Genomic DNA, 22,595 nt, shown 5'->3' on the forward strand with positions numbered 1-22,595 from the left:
CGATCTGATAAGATTTGCATCCAACAGCATTTAATAGCAGATATAATCTGCAGTAACCCTTAAACTCTCTTTAAACTCCCACATCTGACAAGAAGTACATATCACTGCAAAGGCCATTTTTGCTCGTGCACAATCTACAGATCCAGAAAATAACACCGTCTTATTCCTCTACAAACACTGCCCCAGGTTAAATTAATAGCTATACCTTATATTTTAAGTTTAATCAAGAGACTTATCTCCAAAAACATATAATCAAAAGAGAATCCCCTGTATCCACTACTGCAGCCTTTCTATTGGACAGACTTAAAACAACAATTAACTTATCTGATTCTGTGCTGTGAACTTCGCCCAACAGTTCCTCCAAGATTAGTTGTGAATTTCACTGTTTGTTAATTTTCCCAGATGCACTCGATGTCCAGTGATACACGAATCCAAACAGCAAAGGCGGTAACTTTGCAGGTTTTCTCTTTCTCTCTCTCTCCTGCACTGACCTCACCATGTGCTTCTTTTGTCTGCCCTTCCCCCTTTTAAGCTGCTGTTGTCTTGACTTTTTTTTCCCCCAATGTTCCAAAACAATGCAACAGCATATAAAACAGTTATTGCTGCTCCTGGAATTCGAGGAAATCACCTCCAACACCTAAAATACCTCAAAAAAAAAAGGAGCAGCTTTTACAGCCAGAAATTTTTCCCGTCCTCCATCTTGGATTACCCAGAATCTAACAGGGCACATGGTATTGGGGGCAAGGTACTGACTTGGATTGAAAATTGGCTGATTGACAGGAAGGAACGAATAGTGATAAACAGGTCCCTTTCAGAATGACGGATACATGGAAGATGCAGTTTAATGTGGATAAATGTGTGGTGGCAAGAACAGGAAGGCAGATTACTATCTAAATGGAGTCAAGTTAGGTAAAGGGGAAGTACAACAAGATCTAGGTGTTCTTGTACATTAGTCAATGAAAGCAACCATGCAAGCAAGTACAATAGGTAGTGAAGAAAGCTAAAGGCATGCTGGCCTTCATAACAAGAGGAATTGAGTATAGGAGCAAAGAGGTCCTTCTGCAGCTGTACAGGGCCCTGGTGAGACCACACCTGGAGTATTGTGTGCAGTTTTGGTCTTCCAATTTTACAAAGGACATTCTGGTTATTGAGGGAGTGCAGCGTAGATTCACGAGGTCAATTCCCGGAATGGCAGGACTCTCATATGTTGAAAGATTGGATCAACTGGGCTTGTATACACTTGAGTTTAAAAGAATGAGAAGGGATCTCATTGAGACATATAAAATTATTAAAGGATTGGAGACTCTGGAGGCAGGAAGCATGTTTCCACTGATGGGCGAGTCCAGAACCAGGGGACACAGTTTAAAAATAAGGAGCAGGCCATTTAGAATAGAGTTTAGGAGAAACTTCTTCACCCAGAGAGTAGTATGGAATGGTCTGCCCCAGAAGACAGTGGAGGCCAAGTCTTTCAAGAAAGAGATGAACAGAGCTCTTAAAGGTAATGGAATCAAGGGATGAGGATAAGGCAGGAACAGGATACTGAGTATGGATGATCAGCCATGATCATAATGAATGGTGGCGCAGGCTCGAAGGGACAAATGGCTTACTCCTGCACCTACTGTCTATTGACAGGAATTTGCAAGCTAGAATAATTAATGAATACACGACTGGGGAATCAGATAGTCTCTGCAGTATGTGAAAATGGGAAGCAGCTAGTGGGATATTTTGTTTGGTAGAACTTGCAGTAGCGAGGTCAGGGGGGTCCTTAAGCATTAGCTGAACAAGTAAGGCATTAACGTTTTGTCAATAACAGAGACATTGCCGATATTAGAAAGGAAAATCAGGTGACACAAATGGAGTTACAACGTTGTTCAGCATTTCCCAGGAGCTGAAAAATTATGCCATGTTCTTCGTGACCTGCAACACATTATCAATGAGGATGAGCACTTCACCAAGACCTTCCCCACACCTCCACTACTTGCCTTTAAACAACCGCCAAACCTCAAAACAGATCGTTGTTTGTAGCAAGCTGCCCAGCTCCCAGGACAACTCCATACAACCCTGTCACAGTAGACGCTGCAAGATGTGTCAGTGTGGACATAGATACCACCGTTACGCGTGGGGACACCTCCCACCTTGTACATGGCAGGTATTCATGTGACTCAGCCAACGTTGTCTATCTTATACGCAGGCAAGGATGCCCGGAGGCATGGTACATTGGGGAAACCGAGCAAAGGCTACGACAACGGATGAATGGGCACCGCACAACAATCAACAGACAGGAGGGTTCCCTCCCAGTTGGGGAACACTTCAGTGCTCCAGGACATTCAGCCTCGGATCTTTGGGTGACCATCCTCCAAGGTGGACTTTGGGACAGGCAGCAGAGAAAAGTGGCCGAGCAGATAACTAAGTTCGGTACCCATTGGGAGGGCCTCAACCGGGACCTTGGGTTCGTGTCACATTACAGGTGACCACCATTGCACTATACACACACACACACACACTCACAGGCACACACGGACACACTCCCACATGCACCCCCTCACAGACTTAAGACACTCTGCACTCACTACACACACACACACACACACACACACACACACACACACATACACTCTCTCACACTCAACCCCCAACCCAGACAGATAGACAGACAGATATACACACACACACACACACAGACCCACATGCACACATATTTTGTGGGGTGAATTTGAACTTGCAGGGTTACATTGTACTTTGCTCAAAAACTGTATGAATTTATGTAAAACTCCATTATCTCACATTTTAGATTAGAATCAATCTAAACATAATGGCACAGACAGAGAACGCTGGGGGCCAACACCTTCAACATATTGTCTAGCTATCACCATTGTTAACAGCTAACCCGAGAATGCAACTTTTTTTAAAAAAAGGTTTTGTGATTTACACATGAAAGAAGTGAAACTATCACTGTATTCTAACAGATGAAAGGCTTAACAGACAATCAATTTTTCAATGTATAATTTCAGTTACATCACACTGTAAATTTTTGCTATAAATTCTGTGTTAGAATTGAGCCCTCCTAGGTGACATCCTCAGTGCTTGGGAGCCTCCTGTGAAGCGCTTCTGTGATCTTTCCTCCAGCATTTGTAGTGGTTTGAATCTACTGCTTCCAGTTGTCAGTTCCAACTGTCTGCTGCAGTGGTCGGTATATATTAAGCACATTGACCTGGACCCTATATACCGACCACTGCAGCGGATAGCTGGAACTGACAACCGGAAGCGGCAGATTCAAACCACTACAAATGCCAGAGGAAAGATCACAGGAGGCTCCCAAGCACTGAGGATGTCACCTAGACAGGGGACGAAACGTCTGCAACACAAATTCCCAGCTCAGCGAACAGGACCACAACAACGAGCACCCGAGCTACAAATCTTCGCACAAACTTTGAGCCCTCCACTACCACTTGATGAAGCAGCGTTGCTCCGAAAGCTAGTGTGCTTCCAATTAAACCTGTTGGACTATAACCTGGTGTGTGATTTTTAACTCTCTACTCAGATTAAGCTACTAGAACATTAAACTGGATAGATTGGAGTAAAAATATTTCATATAACTTTCCAAATGTTTCCCATATGCAAAACGTATGTCTTTGTAGGTACTGCAATTGTGAAGTGCTTAGAATACAAATAGCTAAATGTTAAGAACAGGGCAGAAGGTTGGGGTGCATTTGGAAAGTAGTCGGATTTAGTTCGAGTCTGGGTGCAGACGACACACCACAACCAGGACACTATCACCCAGCCGAGTGACGTCACAGTCGGATAGATGACGACGTCCAATGTTTACATTTGAACCCCCGCCCTTGCCCGGTGACCCGGTAACCCCCGCACAGCCCCTGCCCGGGTGACCCGGTAACCCCGCAAATCTGGCATCGCCCCTTCCCGGTGCCGTGATCACCCCCGCGGGGAGGGCCAAGCTGACCTTTGATGTTATCCCGGTAAAAGCGGTTACTCTCCTCGACCGTGCTGAAGCCGGCATACTGCCGGATGGTCCACGGCCTATAGGTGTACATGGTGGGATAGGGACCCCGGGTGTAAGGCCACTTGCCCGGCAGCTCCTCGGGCAGATCCGCCGTGTCCCGACTGGTATAAACGGGCTTGATGGCGATTCCCTCCGGCGTTTTCCATATCAGATCTTCAGCTTTTTTGCCCTTCAGCTGCTTCTCGGCCAAAGCGACCCATTCGGAGTGCAGTCCGTGCCGGCCGCGGTAAGGCACCACCTCGACGGAGGACCACAGCCTCCATAAACGACAGACTCGCCATCCTCGCAACATGTCGCCAAGGGGAACAGGTCCCGCCGGCCGAGAGTGGGTGAGGAATCCAGGAACCAATCACAGCCCATACGGTCACATGATCACAACGGTCATTCCTCCCTCAGCCAATGAACACGTGGGGCATATGAATGACAAGTTGTCGCAGAGCAAGGGAGCTGGCCATGTTTAAATGTCAGGCAATGTCCTTATTGTTTGGTGCAGGCGCAGGATGATAGAGCTAGGAGGTCATTGTGGAGCTGCATAGAGGTTGATTAGGCCAGACCGGAATATTGTATCGGTAAAAACAATGACTGCAGATGCTGGAAACCAGATTCTGGATTAGTGGCACTGGAAGAGCACAGCAGTTCAGGCAGCATCCAAGGAGCTTCGAAATCAACGTTTCGGGCAAAAGCCCTTCTCTGCTACATTGGGGAGACTGGGTGCCTCCTAGCAGAGTGCTTTAGGGAACATCTCCGGGACACCTGCACCAATCAACCACACCGCCCCGTGGCCCAACATTTCAACTCCCCCTCCACTCTGCCTGGGCCTCCTTCACCGCCGCTCCCTCACCACCAGACGGCTGGAGGAAGAACGCCTCATCTTCCGCCTTGGAACACTTCAACCCCAAGGCATCAATGTGGACTTCAATAGTTTCCTCATTTCCCCTTCCCCCACCTCACCCTCATTCTAAACTTCCAGCTCAGTAACTGTCCCCATGACTTGTCCTACCTGCCTATCTTCTTTTCCACCTATCCACTCCACCCTCTCCTCCTTGACCTATCACCTTCATCCCCTCCCCCACTCACCCATTGTACTCTATGCTACTTTCTCCCCACCCCCACCCTCCTCTAGCTTATCTCTCCACGCTTCAGGCTCACTGCCTTTATTCCTGATGAAGGGCTTTTGCCCGAAATGTCGTTTTCGAAGCTACTTGGATGCTGCCTGAACTGCTGTGCTCTTCCAGCACCACTAATCCAGGAATATTGTATGTAGTTTTGGTGTTAAAATTATACATATATATCATGTATAAACTGGCCACTACAGTATATGTGATGCACAATAGACAGTGCAGAGAAAGATTCACCAGAATGTTGACCTGGGCTGAAGATCTTAAATATTGAGAGACTAGGGTTGTTTTTCTTGGAGCAGAGAAGGCTGAGGGGGTCTTAATCGAGGTATACAAAGTTATCAGGGTCATAGTTAGGAATGAATTTTCCCTCCTGGTAGAGATTTTTCAATAACCAGGAAATATAGACTTCAGGTAAGGGGCCAGAGGTTTAGAGGGGGTTTAAGGAGAAATGTTTTCACTCATAGAGTGTTGGGTACCTGGAAATAAGGACAGCAATGAAATCACTTCCAGAAAAGGTGCTTGAGTGAAAAGATTGATTGAGAAGTTAGACATGTTAAACATGCTTGAGGCTGATATACATTACTGGGACTGACGGGTGAGTTCTTGAGCATGTCTTTGTTTGGCTCGTCCCAGGATGGATGTGTTGTCCCAATCAAAATGGTGTTCTTCCTCATCCGTATGTAAGGATATTAGTGAGAGTGGGTCATGTCTTTTTGTGGCTAGTTAATATTCATGTATCCTGGTAGCTAGTTTGTCCAATGTAGTATTTGTTATAGTTCTTGCAAGGTTTTTTGTAAATCACATTAGTTTTGCTTGTTTTCTCTATACATCCAGAACCTCAACCTGAGCTACAAAGCTTCTCAAAACACACTAGTTTAATTCATAGGTGTCAATTAATCCTTCTTCAATTCTAGACCCCATTCAGACAAAGCCAGAGAGAAAATCAGGCAATTAAAGGATAAAAACAGTTAAATTTAAGAAGAAAAATGGAAGCTGTAACTGGACAATTCACACAGAATTATATTTGGCATGGTTTCTGAAGACGCTGGTTAATGCAAATAACTTCCAGTAGGCTCCAAGGAATATTGACTTAATTCATATAACTGAGATTCTATTCTCTGAACTTTCAATAAATTGATAATGGGAAGATAATCAGGCAGCAATCAAACCTCCATTTTTTGACTTTGTCAGCCACAGTTTTAGAGTCATAGAGACGTAAGGCATGGAAACAGACCCTTCGGTCCAACCCGTCCATGCCAACCAGATATCCCACCCAATCCCTGCCAGCACCCGGCCCATATCCCTCCAAACCCTTCCTATTCATTACCCATCCAAATGCCTTTTAAATGTTGCAATTGTACCAGCCTCAACCACTTCGTCTGCCAGCTCATTCCATACACTTACCACCCTCTGTGTGAAAAAGTTGCCTCTTAGGTCTCTTTTATATTTTTCCCGTCTCACCCTAAACCTATGCCCTCTAGTTCTGGACTCTCCAACCCCAGGGTAAAGACTTTGCCTATTTATCCTATCCATGCCCCTCATAATTTTGTAAATCTCTGTAAGGTCACCGCTCAGCCTCTGACGGTCCAGGGAAAACAGCCCCAGCCTGTTCAGCCTCTGCCTATAGCTCAAATCCTCCAACCCTGGCAAAATCCTTGTAAATCTTTTCTGAACCTTTTCAAGTTTCACAACATCTTTCCGATAGGAAGGAGACCAGAGTTGCACATAATATTCCAAAAATGGCCTAATCAACGTCCTGTACAGCCGCAACATGACCTCCCAACTCCTGTACTCAATACTCTGATCAATAAAAGAAAGCATACCAAATGCCTTCTTCACTATCCTATCTACCTTCGACCCCACTTTCAAGGAGCTATGAACCTGCACTCCAAGGTCTCTTTGTTCAGCAACACTCCCTAAGACCTTACCATTAAGTATATAAGTCCTGCTAAGATTTGCTTTCCCAAAGTACAGCACCTCACTTTTATCTGAATTAAAGTCCATCTGCCACTTCTCAGCCCATTGGCCATCTGGTCAAGATCCTGTTGTAATCAGAGGTAACCTTCTTCGCTGTTCACTACACCTCCAATTTTGGTGTCATCTGCAAACATATTAACTGTACCTCTTATGCTCGCATCCAAATCATTTATGTAAATGACAAAAAGTATTGGACCCAGCATCGATCCTTGTGGCACTCCACTGGTCACAGGCCTCCAGTCTGAAAAACAACCCTCCACTACCACCCTTGGTCTTCTACCTTTGAGCCAGTTCTGTATCCAAATGGCTAGTTCTCCCTTTATTCCATGAGGTCTAACCTTGCTAACCAGTCTCCCATGGGGAACCTTGTCGAATGCCTTACTGAAGTCCATATCGATCACATCTACCACTCTGCTCTCATCAATCTTCTTTGTTGCTTCTTCAAAAAACTCAATCAAGTTTGTGAGACATGATTTCCCATGCACAAAGCCATGTTGACTATCCCTAATCAGTCCTTGCCTTTCTAAATACATGTACATCCTGTCCCTCAGGATTTCCTCCAACAACTTGCCCACCACTTATGTCAGGTTCACTGGTCTATAGTTCCCTGGCTTGTCCTTACCGCCCTTCTTATACAGTGGTACCACGTTAGCCAACCTCCAGTCTTCCGGCACCTCACCTGTGACTATAGATGATACAAGTATCTCAGCAAGAGGTCCAGCAATCAGTTCCCTAGCTTTCCACAGAGTTCTAGGGTACACCTGATCAGGTCCTGGGGACGTATCCACTTTTATGCATTTCAAGACATCCAGCACTTCCTCCTCTGTATAATGGACATTTTTCAAGATGTCACCATCTACTTCCCTGCAGTCTATATTTTCCATATCCTTTTCCACAGTAAATATTGATGCAAAATACCCCTTTAGTATCTCCCCCATTTTCTGTGGCTCCACGCAAAGGCCGCCTTGCTGATCTTTGAGGGGCCCTATTCTCTCCCTAGTTACCCTTTTGTCCTTAATGTATTTGTAAAAACCCTGTGGATTTTCCTTAATTCTATTTGCCAAAGCTATCTCATGTCCCCTTTTTGCTCTCCTGATTTCCCTCTTAAGTATACTCCTACTTTTTTTTACTCTTCTAAGGATTCACTCGATCTATCCTGTCTATATCTTACATATGCTTCCTTCTTTTTCTGAATCAAACCCTCAGTTTCTTTCGTCATCCAGCATTCCCTATACCTACCAGCCTTTCCTTTCACCCTGACAGGAATATACTTTCTCTGGACTCTTGTTATCTCATTTCTGAAGGCTTCCCATTTTCCAGACGTCCCTTTACCTGCAAACATCTGCTCCCAATCAGCTTTCTTGCCTAATTCCATCAAAATTGGCCTTTCCCTAATTTAGAACTTCAACTTTTAGGTCTGGTCTATCCTTTTGCATCAATATTTTAAATCTAATAGAATTATGGTCGCTGGCCCCAAAGTGCTCCCCCACTGACACCTCAGTCACCTGCCCTGCCTTATTTCCCAAGAGTAGGTCAAATTTTGCACCTTCTCTTATAGGTACATCCACATACTGAATCAGAAAATTTTCTTGTACACACTTAACAAATTCCTCTCCATCTAAACCCTTAACACTATGGCAGTCCCAGTCTGTGTTTTGAAAGTTAAAATCCCCTAGCATTACCACCATTTTATTCTTAGAGATAGCTGAGATCTCCTTACAAGTTTGTTTCTCAATTTCCCTCTGACTATAAGGGGGTCTATAATACAATCCCAATAAGGTAATCATCCCTTTCTTATTTCTCAGTTCCACCCAACTAACTTCCCTGGATGTATTTCCAGGAATATCATCCCTCAGCATAGCTGTAATGCTATCCCTTATCAAAAACGCTACTCCCCCTCCTCTCCTGCCTCCCTTTCTATCCTTGATTTTTTAAAAAACACACTGTTCAAAGCCAGTGCAAACTTTAGTTTCTCTTTCTGTTTTTTCCAACATTTTATTTGCTGGATTGATTGTAACCATAACTCCCTGTGAGTCCCCTGTTAACATTCAAACATCTGCTGTCTGAACATATTGCCTCTCTGAAGACAAAATGCTATAGGTTGCTTGAACAAAAATCAACATGCAATTAACTTTCAGTTGTTGCAATAGTTCAAAGGCCATCTTCAGCTGTCAGCTCCAAACCAAAATGATAAAAGTAAAAATAATGAAGGCGTCATCAATAGTCGTAGTGATACCTTGCAGACAATGTCTGAAACATCACCACTGTTGGGTTTGTTCTGACCCAGTGTTGAGAGACACAGATGTCAGTGGTCCTCCATGTCAAATTCTAATTGGAGACGAATGAAGGGTGCAAAAGATTCAGAATGTATTCTTAGTTAGAATTTCAGCCTATATCACCAGGGGTAACTCAATTTCCTAAAGAGCATAACTGCTAGACTGGATCTGTGGCTTGAGACACAAGAATCAAATAGAGGGAAATAAAACCTTACCTGACCTTGTCCAATCTGGTTACCAATCTGGAAGTTGTGGCTAATGCAGAAACCTTAATGAGGTAAAGTCCTGTTGTCAAGAAATTGATGTATAAAAAAATGATAAAATGTAAAATAGGGGAAAACATTGTGATATCCCTTTAAAAGCTTATATTCTTTTCAGTGCTTAGAGATTTAAAAATGAATGAATATGGGTAAGCATTTGCAGGTGCTCAGATTGACCTAATGTAACAAAAAGCCATGCAGTTAGCAGGCCCAAGCAGCATTTTTACTCAGGCGACAGATTAAATTCAGCCAATTAATTTAAAAAGGCACTCGGAGACTAAAGATCAATTAAATTTAAATCTGTTGGTTTTGACTACCTCGAACCAATCCGATTGTAAATAAATTAACATGCGATCAAGGGTATAAAACATGGAGGCATTTGAAAATTAGAGCGAGAGCCAACTGTCATCTGAATAGAGAGCAAACTTGCCATCTGAGAAAGAAATACTGGGTTCTCACAAGAAATCTCGACACTCTCTATCAAAGCACCATCCATTTACAAGGTACATGGCATATTTAGTGAACATTCTTGACACCAGAATTTGATGGAGAGAAGCGTTCAGAACAGAAGAATTACAGAGAAAACATTCCCAACAGCAGAATTAGCGGAGAGGAAGAGGACCATTCTAGAGAATCAATTCTGTGTCATCTTGGAGAGACTTAAGTTTTAATTTATTGTTCTTATTAATTCGATTTTTAAGTGGGACCTGTGTTATTGAAACAGTATATCAATAGAATCTTGTTTTAATTGGAAATCAGTAGTTCATTAGGGAATAATTGTCCAGTTGGTAAGGAATTCTGTTAACTTGTTCACTGTTGGAATTAGATAAATAAATTGTTACTTGTAGAGTGAATGAAAAGATTTCATTTCATTTGACTCCACTTGAAGACTGAGATAAAGAAGAATTTCTTCTCTCAGAGAGTTGAGAGTCTTTGGATCTCCAGAGTGCTATGGGGGTAGAGTCCTTGTGTATATTTAAGGCTCAGATAGATAGACTGTTGATCAGTAGGGGAATCAAGTGTTCTGGGGAAAATGCAGGAAAGTAAATGTGATGCATGTTCCATCAGTCACAATTCTAATGAATGATGGAGCAGACTTGAGGAGGCAAATTGTCTACTCCTGTTCCTAAATTTTTTGGTCTTGTCTCAGCTTCTCCTGAAGTGCCATACATCATAGATGCTGATCTTCAACCACTTGAATTCACTCCTTATGAAATCAGAAAAGGCACTGAATACTGAAAATACCATGGCTCAGCCAACATTTCAACAATAGTACTGCAAATAGAAGCAACTGCACTGGCAATCTACCTGACTATGTGGAAAATTGCTCAGGTGTATCTTGCACAAAAATCAAGACAAATCCAGAGTAGCTGATTACTGTCCAATCGGTCTGTTCTTGATCATCAGCAAACTGGTGGAAGGGCCATCGATTCTGATAGAGCAAGTCAGTGCCTCACCTCATTACAGCAATCTTCCTAACATGGGCGGAAGAAATGAATTAGAGATGTGAAGGGAGAGTGATTACCCTTGACATCATGGCATTACATGAAAGAACCTTTGTAAAATTGCAGTCAGTGTGAATCGGGGAAAATTTCTCCAATGGTTGGAGTTGTGCCTGGCCCAAAGGAAGATTGTTGTGAATGTTGAAGGCTATCATCTATATTCTGGGGCATCGCTACAGGTTTTTCAGGCTTGGTAATGTCCTAGGCTCAGCCATCTTCAGCTGCCTCATCAATGGCCTTCCATCATAGAGGCAGAATGATGATGTTTATGGATGATTGCACAATGTTCAACACCATTTAAAACTCGTTAGATACTGAAGCAACCCTTGTCCAAATGCAGCAATACCAGACATTGCCAGGGTTTTTTAAGAAGTACAATATTGAAAGACACTGTTTTGCATTTGTTTTTTAAGCTCATGCAATTTTTAAAAAACTTATGAATAAATTATAATTTGGGGAAAAAAATGTAAAGCTGTAATCTATCATTAGACATTGGAAAAAGTTAGAAATGCAATTGTTTTTAACAAATGACAGGGGAGAGGTGGGAAAAGAACAAAATATCTTGTATAGGGTGAAGGCAGAAAAGATTGAATTACAAAGGGCTTTGTGGTTCAAGACCAAAAGGTAATGAAAGCAGAAAGAAATGGTGGGCCTTGGGGGCTCACTGATTAGCACTGCTGCCTTACAGTGCCAGGGATCTGGGTTCAATTTCAGCCTCAGGCAACTGTCTATGTGGTATTCGCACATTCTCCTCGTGTCAGTGTTGGTTTCCTCTGGGTGCCCCTATTTCCTCCCACAGTCCAAAGATGTGCAGGTTAGGTGGATTGGCCATGCTAAATTGCCCATAGAGTTTAGGGATGTGTAAGTTAGGTGGATTTGCCATGGGAAATATAGGGCAGGGAGATGGGTTTGGGTGGGATGCTCTTTGGAGAGTTGATGTGGCCTTGTTGGGCCGAATGCCCTGTTTCCATAGTCTAGGGATAATACAGAAATAAAATATGTGCAGAGATGGTATGAATGGCAGGGTCATGAATAGCTGCAATCTGAAAACAAAGGCAAGGATTGATTGATAAGTACTCAAAAGCAGGCCATTTGGCTTGACATGTGCATGTTGGCGCTCTGCAAGAACAACTTCCCTAATTCCACTCCCTGCCCTTTCGCCATTTTTTTCTCATTATAAGTAAGAAACAGTGAGTGAATGAAACTAAATCAAGTCGAATGGTCATAATTTGCACTATCCTTCCCATTATCATGCTGTAGTCATTTCAAGAAAACAAGGTCCAATCGTTTGACTAATTTGAGGACCCAACTAATTTGTGTATGCTTTTCCTTCCTTTGTACTATGATCAGTCTATTCAGTCATTTAAATTGCAAGGTCAAGTTATATGTCTCAGCACATAGAGTAAAAAATATGTGTCTCTCAGCAATAATTTAAGTAGCATTTTTTTAAGTGAACAGAAGAAATATGTATTACACAAAATAAAAAAAGTAATTTATCAGCTTTAAAATAAAAGTAGATATCCGTCCAAAACAAAACCTCAGTAGTCATCCAGCACAAGTAGCTTTAACTCAATAAAGATTTTGGTTATGGAAAGATACATTTTTGGCATCATTTTAACATGCTGCCAAAAAAAATTCAATTTGATGGGAATCAAATTCCATGAATGTTTATCTCACTGCTATATCATTAACCAGTGGTTTGTCAGTTGGGTCAGTTGGGTGGACAGCAAGTTTGTAATGTAGATTGATGCGAACAGTGTGGGTTCAATTCTCATACCAGCTGTGGGCACCATGAGTGTTCTAGTTTCTCAACCATGCCTGAGGTGTGGTGCCACTTAGGTTAAACTTGCTACCAGTCATCTCTCTACTGAGAGGGCAGCCCTATGATCCTCTGGGATTATGACAACTTTACTTTTATTAACCAGTCTTCATGAGCCTTGAGCAATGGAGGAGCAAGACGATTACTATTATTTTGTACTGAAGTGCAAGAAGTCAGAGCAAGAATAGGCCATGTAGCATCTCATGCCAATAAGATCAAGACTGATATAATTTTGCATAAACTTCACCTTTCTGCCTGATTGATTCTTCTAACCCTTTACTTCCCTGTGGATCAAGCATCTATGATCAATTAAATACATCCAATTTTATCCTCCACAGTTGTTTGACTAAGAAATTTTGATGACTCTTAATGTTTCCCAGAACAGAAAGAAGGCTTTCAATCCATCATGTTTCCTTTGGTCATCAAACACCCATGTTTTGTGGTTTCACTTTTCAACACTTGGTCTTGTACGGTATAGTGTTTCAAGTGTTTATCCAAATACCTATTAAATGTGATGATTCTTGCCTCTATGGCACTTTCAGTTAGTGCGTTTGAGATATATATCACCCACTGGGTAAAAACATTCTTCCTTAAATCCCCTCTAAACCTCCTGGCCTAAATTAATGTTCCTTGGTTATTGACATCTTTATTCAGGGGAAAATTTATTCCTATCTATCTGTCCCTCATAATTTGTATAACTCAGTTCGGCCCCTTTTCAGCTTTCAAAACAGAACTACCCCAACCTATCTAGTTTCACTTTAGTTAAAATGTATATATATTCCAGCTGTGGCCTAATTAATACCTTATACAGTTTCAGCAAAACCTCTCTTTTCTTCGTTTCAATAACTTAATTAAGAAAGGCAAGTATCTTCTTAATAACCTTATCCACTTATCCTGTTGCCTTGATTGATCTACGCACATACATACTAAGGTCCCTCTGATCCTCTATACTTCCGATGATTCATTCATTATGCATTCCCTTGCCTTGTTTCTCCTCCATTAGTTCATAATATTTCACATTAAGTTCCATTTACCAATTGTGCCGCCCATTGGATCAGCACATCTGTATCGTCCTGCAGTCTAAGACTTTCCTTATTGCTATGACAAACAATTTTCATGTCATCTATGAAGTTACCAATCAAGTATCCTACATTCATGTTGAGATTATTATTGTACACTACAATCATTATTCTACACTACACTACACTACAAACTACCCAGCACTGAACACTCCAGTTACAAAAAAACCTTTGACAATCACTCTTTGGTTTGTGCCACGAAGCCAATGATGAATCCAACTTGCCTAATTGCCCTGGATCCCATGGATATCATCTTGACCAGTCTCCTATGCAAAAAGCTTTCAAAAGTAGAGTGCAGAGAGTTTTCTGGACAACATAGCTAAGAAATAAAATATTGACCTTGGAGCGAGTATATTTTAGACTTTGAGACTTGCCACCAATGATTTACCATTAGAGTCATAGAGATGTACAGCATGGAAACAGATCCTTCGGTCCTACTCAATCTAGTCCCACCTGCCAGCACCCGGCCCATATCCCTCCAAAACCTTCCTATTCATATACCCATCCAAATGCCTTTTAAATGTTGGAATCGTACCAGCCTCCACCACATCCTCTGGCAGCTCATTCCATACACGTACCACCCTCTGTGTGAAAAAGTTGCCCCTTAGGTCCCTTTTATATCTTTCCCCTCTCACCGTAAACCTATGCCATCTAGTTCTGGACTCCCCCACTCCAGGAGAAAGACTTTGCCTATTTATCCTATCCATGCCCCTCATAATTTTGTAAACCTCTGTAAGGTCACCCCTCAGCCTCCAGGGAAAACAACCCAGTCTGTTCAACCTCTCCCCATAGCTCAAATCCTCCAACCCTGGCAACATCCTTGTAAATCTCTTCTGAATCCTTTCAAGTTTCACAACATCCTTCTGATAGGAAGGAGACAAGAATTGCACGCAATATTTCAACAGTGGCCTAACCAATGTCCTGTACAGCCGCAACATGACCTGTACTCAATACTCTGTACCAACTCCTGTACTCAATACTCTGACCAATAAAGGAAAGCATACCAAACGCCTTCTTCACTATCCTATCTACCTGTGACTCCACTTTCAAGGAGCTATGAACCTGCACTCCAAGGTCTCTTTGTTCAGCAACACTCTCTAGGACCTTACCATTAAGTGTATAAGTCCTGCTAAGATTTGCTTTCCCAAAATGCAGCGCCTTGCATTTATCTGAATTAAACTCCATCTGCCACTTCTCAGCCCATTGGCCCATCTGGTCAAGTTCCTGTTGTAATCTGAGGTAATCTTCTTCGCTGTCCACTGCACCTCCAATTTTGGTGTCATCTGCAAACTTGCTAACTGTACCCCTTATGCTCGCATCCAAATCATTTATGTAAATGACAAAAAGTAGAGGACCACACAATGATCCTTGTGGCACTCCACTGGTCTCAGACCTCCAGTCCTAAAAACAGCCTTCCACCACCATTACCCTCTGTCTTCTACCTTTGAGCCAGTTCTATATCCAAATGGCTAGTTCTCCCTTTATTCCGTGAGATCTAACTTTGCTAACCAGTTTCCCATGGGGAACCTTGTCGAACGCCTTACTGAAGTCCATATAGATCACATCTACAGCTCTGCTCTCATCAATCCTTTTTGTTACTTCTTCAAAAAACTCAATCAAGTTTGTGAGACATGATTTCCCATGCACAAAGCCAGGTTGACTATCCCTAGTCAGGTCTTGCCTTTCCAAATACATGTACATCCTGTCCCTCAGGATTCCCTCCAACAACTTGCCCACCACCGACGTCAGGTTTACTGGTCAATAGTTCCCTGGCTTGTCCTTACCACCCTTCTTATACAGTGGTATCACGTTAGCCAACCTCCAGTCTTCTGGCACCTCACCTGTGACTATCGATGATCCAAACAACTCAGCAAGAGGCCCAGCAATCACTTCTCTAGCTTCCCACAGAGTTGTAGGGTACACCTGATCAGGTCCTGGGGATTTATCCACCTTTATATGTTTCAAGACATCCAGGACTTCCTCCTCTGTAATATGGACATTTTTCGAGGTGTCACCATCTATTTCGCTACTTTCTCTATCTTTCATATCCTTTTCCACAGTAAATACTGATGCAAAATACTCGTTTAGTATCTGCCCCATCTCCTGCGGCTCCACACAAAGGCCGTCTTGCTGATTTTTGAGTGGTCCTATTCTCTCCCTAGTTACCCTTTTGTCCTTAACGTATTTGTAAAAACCCTTTGGATTCTCCTTAATTCTATTTTCCAAAGCTATTTGATGTCCCCTTTTTGCCCTCCTGATTCCCCTCTTAAGTATACTCCTACTTTTTTTTACTCTTCTAAGGATTCACTCAATCTATCCTGTCTATACCTCACATATGCTTCCTTCTTTTTCTTAACCAAACCCTCAATTTCTTTAGTCATCCAGCATTCCCTATACCTACCAGCCTTTCCTTTCACCTTAACAGGAATATACTTTCTCTGAATTCTCGTTATCTCATTTCTGAAGGCTTCCCATTTTCCAGCCATCCCTTTACCTGTGAACATCTGCCCCCAATCTTGTCTAATTCCGTCAAAATTGGCCTTTCTCCAATTTCAAACTTCAACTTTTAGAACTGGTCTATCCTTTTCCATCACTATTTTAAACCAAATAGTATTATGGTCACTGGCCCCAACGTGTTCTCCTACTGACACCTCAGTCACCTGCCCTGCCTTATTTCCCAAGAGTAGGTCAAGTTTTGCACCATCTCTAGTAGGTACATCCGCATACTGAATCAGAAAATTTTCTTGTACACACTTAACACTATGGCAGTCCCAGTCTATGTTTGGAAAGTTAAAATACCGTACCATAACCACCTTATTATTCTTACAGTTAGCTGAGATCTCCTTACAAGTTTGTTTGTCAATTTCCCTCTGACTATTAGGGCGTCTATAATACAATTCCAATAAAGTGATCATCCCTTTCTTATTTCTCAGTTCCACTCAACTAACTTCCCTGGATGTATTTCCAGGAATATCACCCCTCAGCACAGCTGTAATGCTATCCCTTATCAAAAATTCTCAGTCTGAGCACTGTCTAAAGGGAGCCTTTGTTTCTATGACCACTGATGCAACCCGATGTTCAAAGTTTTCTATTTAGTTTCAAAGACAAGCCAAGTGTTGTTCATCTGGCTCAGCATCAGTTGGGACCAAATCTTTGAAACTGGCTTGGTCAATTGTGTCACTATCATGCTCTGCTTGATTATGGAAATTGAAATACATTACTATTGTTTACCCAGACCTTCCTCCATTTGGCCCATTGAGTCCACGTTGACCCTCAGATGAGCATTGCAACCCTCTACCCTATCCGTGTAACCCTGCATTTCCTATGGTTAATCCACATAGCTTGCATATCCCTGGACACTGGGCAATTTTGCATAGCCAATCTACCTAACCTGCGCATCTTTGGACTGTGGGAGGAAACTGGAGCACCTGGATGAAACACATGCAGACATGGGAGAATGTGCAAACTCCACACCTGAGCTGCCCAAGGTTGCTGGCACTGTGGGGCAGTAGTAGTAACCACTGAACCACTGTGCCACCCTCTTAATATTCTTTACCATCAAGTATTATAGATTAATTAATCACTACCTGATTCTGCACTACTGTGCAATGTAATAGTGGGTGGTTTGCTTGGTCACATTAGAAGCAATTAAGAGTCAACCATGTAATATGGAACTGACATCATATCGAGGTCAGTCCAAATATGGGTGACAGGTTTTTCATGAGATATCATCCATCATTTTGCTGGAGCTTGACCGAGGTGTGATTGGTCAAATGGATTCCTCCTGTACTGTAAGTTTACAATAAACTATTAAATTTATTGAGTCTTGCTTCATTGTTTTAGATGTAGAACTTCAACTCACAGCATTTGAGCCTTTTGTCAAATACAACAATGACATGACTGCCATACTTTTCATTATAAATTTTGTTGTATTATAAATCATTTGTAGAAAATAAACAAGGCAATAAAAATGTGAGAAATTTTCCACAAAAGCAGAAAACACATTTCTTGTAAAAACTATTAAGCACACATTTAAGTTTTTCTTTCACAAACTATATGATATATTTTGTGCCATCTGTTACTTTTTGTTTCTATGTATTTTTCTTGCAGAGACACTGTGAGTACTTACATAATATAATCTGATGCAAGCATTTGATAAATTGCACAGGGTGTACAAAATACTTGTTCTTAGAAATTAAAAATATTAGATTCATAACTCTGTAATAAAGGTCACGTGGAATGTTGCACAGAATAAAGAAAAGATTGCTGTTGATTTTTCCATTTCTTGAATATGTGCCGAAAGTGTGGTAATTGTTGATTGTTGTTGCTCACCAATATAAAAAAAGATTATTTTGTCATGCATTCCTATGGAATTTTGCACCTGCAAGATAATTAGTTTGTAGCTTTCTGTGCATCTTTTTGTTTCCATATATATTTCAACTCTATTCCCTGCTGCACATTTTGTAAATGCCTTATACTACCCGTAGGTGCATAGGTCTTGAAAGCTGCAAATTATATTTATTATTGAAATAGCTTATAATAGTTTTTTCCCATTACCAGTGAGAAACTGTGTCTAGTACTTGCTTTAAATTGAAATGTTTTATCCTCCTGTTCAAATCCTTCATTCTTCTCTAACTGTGTGATCTCCTGGAGTCCTAAAACCATCCAAGAATTCTGTTTTCAACCAATTTGGTCCTCTTGTTCATCACCTTAACACTAGCTCCCTTCCGCTGTCAAGGCAGTAAACCTTACAATTCTCTAAATCTCTCCAGCTTGTTTTCTATTGTTCTGTAAGACATTCCTTAAAGCTTACCTCTTTAACCAAGGATTTAGTTATCTGACTAATTTCTCCTGCACTCTTCTTAAGCACGTAGGAACGTTTCACTATGTTATCTAAATGTAATTTATTCTGGAAATGAATTTGTGTAGGAAAGGTATTGTCAGTACCAATGCTATAAAGCAATCTTGCTTTTTTGATCTTAGTTTGTTCACCAATTTCAAACTTGAATGATTATTCCATTAAAGTTTCATACCAAGGAAAAACAACTTTCTTAAATATCAACCTCTCCAGTATCAAGAAGTAGCCATTCTACATCTAAGTCCAGTAATTTAGTAGGTTATTTGACCATACAAGAATTATAAGCAAGCCCAGTTCTGTCCTTATATGTGCACTTCCCAATGTGACCTTTGGATACTGGACAGCTTTTAGAACACTTTGCTATCTTCTACTCCTTACTTGAAGAACACAGATTAACTTTTGTATCTATCCCATTGCTCTAATATGTGTTATGTAGCTAAGAAAAAATTGTCATTCATATAGTGCCTTTTGTATGCTCAAAATATCCCAAATATCCTACAAGTAATAATAGTTTTTTTATATATATGAGGCATAGTCACTGTTCTTATGTATCTTAGGTTAGACAAATCTACATCACAGTGAAGCCTCACAAACAACACTCACATGAATAATTAAATACTTTGTTTTAGTGATATTGGTTAATGCATTAACCTTAGTTTGAAAACTGAGAGAACTCCCTATATTTCTTCAATAAGTGCTACAGAATCTATGAGACAAGCCAGCCTTAGTTTAATATACCTGAAAATCTTCATGAACATAATTTGGAGATGCCGGTATTGGGCTGGGATGTACAAAGTTAAAAATCACACAACACCAGGTTATAGTCCAATAGGTTTAATTGGAAGCACACTAGCTTTCGGAGCGACGCTCCTTCATCAGGTGATTAGGAGCGTCGCTCCGAAAGCTAGTGTGCTTCCAATTAAACCTGTTGGACTATAACCTGGTGTTGTGTGATTTTTAACTTCATGAACATATGTATGCACATTCGAACTAGGAGCACTAGACCACTCATTCCCTCATGCTTGCTTCATCATTTAATAATCTCACCTCATATTTTTGCTTACCCCTGATAAACTTTCATTTCCATGATTATCAAGAATCTATACCAATAAACTTTTGGTAATGCCACACTCTTTCTGTATTTAATTGACTACAAGTAAGTTTGAGTCCTGCAATGTCTTTGAATCCACAATCATTTGACATCATGCCTTTCTGCAACTATAATAAAAAAAGGGAGAATTCTAGGTGTTATGTATAAGCAAATCAAATGGGGCACTAGAAAATTATATGAATAAAAAGAAATAGAAAAAAGCTTGGATATTATCAATAGGGAAACATACTTCGTATTTTTATCAGATTATTTTACTTTACAAAATATTTTGTAAAGGACAGCAAGTAAATTCTAATATAATTTTCAGATTTCTTTTGTTATTCATTTAAATAGACTATTCTATATAACATATTCTGGATGAAATATTAGTGTTTCTGATTTCTTTTTGGTTGGCTCTAAATATTGATGTCTGTGTTTAAAAAAGTCATGTTGGTTCATGCTTCAGCATTAATGTTCTGCCTTCCATGTTCTGCTGAAAGTAGATTTTCATTTTCAGTTTCACCATCTGGCAACTGCAAATGAGTAAAAGAATCACCATTATGAAAGAGAAAAAATAAAGCTTGATTGTGCAAATTAATTGAACTTTTCACTTATGCTGTCAGTTTAAAACAATTTTATTCCTGAATTGGATGGTTATGGCTAATGTTATCATAGAGGAATGTGAGTTTATGTCTCACATGCACAATAATGGAGCACTTGATCAAAATTTTGTATTTGAATATGTAACCATTGTGTAAAACCATACATTTGGATCCTGTCTACATTAGATCTTCTGCTTGAGAAATACTTATTTAGTTACCTCATTATGTAATAGTGTGATTAGATTTTTACAAATAAAATAATGTGAGGATCAAGGAATAACAATAATTTAGAATTACTGTCTGCAATTCATATCTCGCACAGTGAGCTGACTGCAGCTTTAGAATGGATTGCACAATTGATGCGTATCTCTATGCATGATCTCAACCTTAAATATATTTGAAGGGTTTGTATTTAATTTCCACATTGTGTGTTCTTGAGTCATGTATGGAGTAGTTGAACATAAGTCCATAGGTGGACTGATTGCTGGTTGCAGTTGTATTACAGATGAATACCATTATCCTACCATCTCTCAGGTGATTTTTCTTCAGCATAAATTAGCACTGATCTAGTAAATAATCACTTCTGAGATTCAAAACTCAAGACATGTTAAAGACAATACCAAGTGTATTAAAAGCATAAAGTAAGTGCATCAGCAATTTAAATGCAAGAATTGACTTAGAAATTGTGAACGCAGACAAAAACAATGTATTCTCATATAAAATTTTATATGAATATGTAACAGTTTCATACCTCCCAATAAATGTCATCATCAAAACAATTTTGATCTGGTGGCTGTCCCCAAAAAGAAATGCATAGAATGAAACCTGTGAAGAGAGGAACAGTATAATTATTTATCTGTTTCTTTAGGACATTAATTTTCCATATAGTAAAAGGAGAGAACTTCATTGCGTATGGAAATGTAGTTAGTTCTTAGTTAATTAAAATTTTCTTTCTGAATATTATTTTTGCAAACTTTATAAATAGTTATCAGTCCTTTGAATGATAAGTTACTGACATAATATTCTGTTCACTCTAATGGAAAACTGTGGAAGTCAAATATTGATTTGTTGATTAATGAAGAATGCTGAGCATAAGATAAGACCCAAATGAGACTAGTGTAGGAAATTGGACACTCTTAAAACATTTATTAAACAATGTGAATGGATGCATATTTTTGTAAAATTAACATTCACATGATGACCTCTTTTGTAGTAAAAGGATAGACATAGCAAAGATGAATGGTTTATATGCGGGTTAGGTGAACTGGCCATGCTAAAATGCCCATAGTGTTCAGGGGTGTGTAAATTAGGTGCATTAGTTAGGGGTAAATGTCGAGTAGTAGGGAAATGGGTCTGGGTAGGTTACTCTTTGGAGGGTCAGTGTGGACTTGTTGGGTTAAGTAGCCTGTTTCCACACTGTAGGGATTCTAAGTGCATATGCCCTTTTACAGAAAACCGCAATAAGATAAAAATATATAAGCTATTATTATACATGTACAGAAAGACATTCTGACATTATGCACCTAATTTAGAAAAGGCTGGGCTGAAAATCATCCAAATCTAGTCTGGTCTGAATTCCTCACTTTTTGTAAATATTCTAATTTGGAATAATTTGTACAAGTTCTTTTAATGAGTGCATTTGATTTGCTAGCTACTGTATACTATGACTGCCTACTTCAGATCATGAGTGGATGTATGGTAGTCCCTTGGAATAAGTATGATGCTTTGAATTTGCCAAGAACATACACGTAGAATTTTCTAACAGAGGGAAGCTGTTCCATTGCAGGTCTGGCTGACAAAGAACGTTCCAACTCATACATTTACTCAATAAAATAGTCAATGTGCTTTATTTGTGGTGAACAAGGAAATACAATGAAAGCTAAGCAGAATGTATCATTGGGGTAGGTCCACTTGTTATAGTCAGTTATTCATTCATGTTACAAAATTTGATTGAATACATGACTTCCAACTCAAAATTATGTGACTAATG

The 22,595-nt window shown here is 40.5% G+C and overlaps 2 protein-coding genes across 2 annotated transcripts in view; both read right to left on the reverse strand.

The window, feature by feature from the left end:
• The window catches only part of mmut (methylmalonyl CoA mutase), a 41,552-nt gene extending 37,198 nt beyond the window's left edge, over positions 1-4,354 (reverse strand). The window contains exon 1 of the mRNA XM_072557163.1: positions 3,962-4,354. Coding sequence (XP_072413264.1) covers positions 3,962-4,313 — 352 coding nt within the window. The 5' untranslated portion in view covers positions 4,314-4,354. The remainder of the gene's footprint in view (positions 1-3,961) is intronic.
• A 15,479-nt stretch (positions 4,355-19,833) lies between these two features.
• The window catches only part of rhag (Rh associated glycoprotein), a 45,852-nt gene continuing 43,090 nt past the window's right edge, over positions 19,834-22,595 (reverse strand). The window contains exons 9-10 of the mRNA XM_072557175.1: positions 21,357-21,430; positions 19,834-20,536 (exon numbers count right to left, since the gene is read on the reverse strand). Of these exons, the coding sequence (XP_072413276.1) occupies positions 20,459-20,536; positions 21,357-21,430 (152 nt within the window). The 3' untranslated portion in view covers positions 19,834-20,458. The remainder of the gene's footprint in view (positions 20,537-21,356; positions 21,431-22,595) is intronic.

Source organism: Chiloscyllium punctatum, chromosome 3 (genome assembly GCF_047496795.1).
Source record: "Chiloscyllium punctatum isolate Juve2018m chromosome 3, sChiPun1.3, whole genome shotgun sequence".
Classification (NCBI taxonomy): Eukaryota; Metazoa; Chordata; class Chondrichthyes; order Orectolobiformes; family Hemiscylliidae; genus Chiloscyllium; species Chiloscyllium punctatum.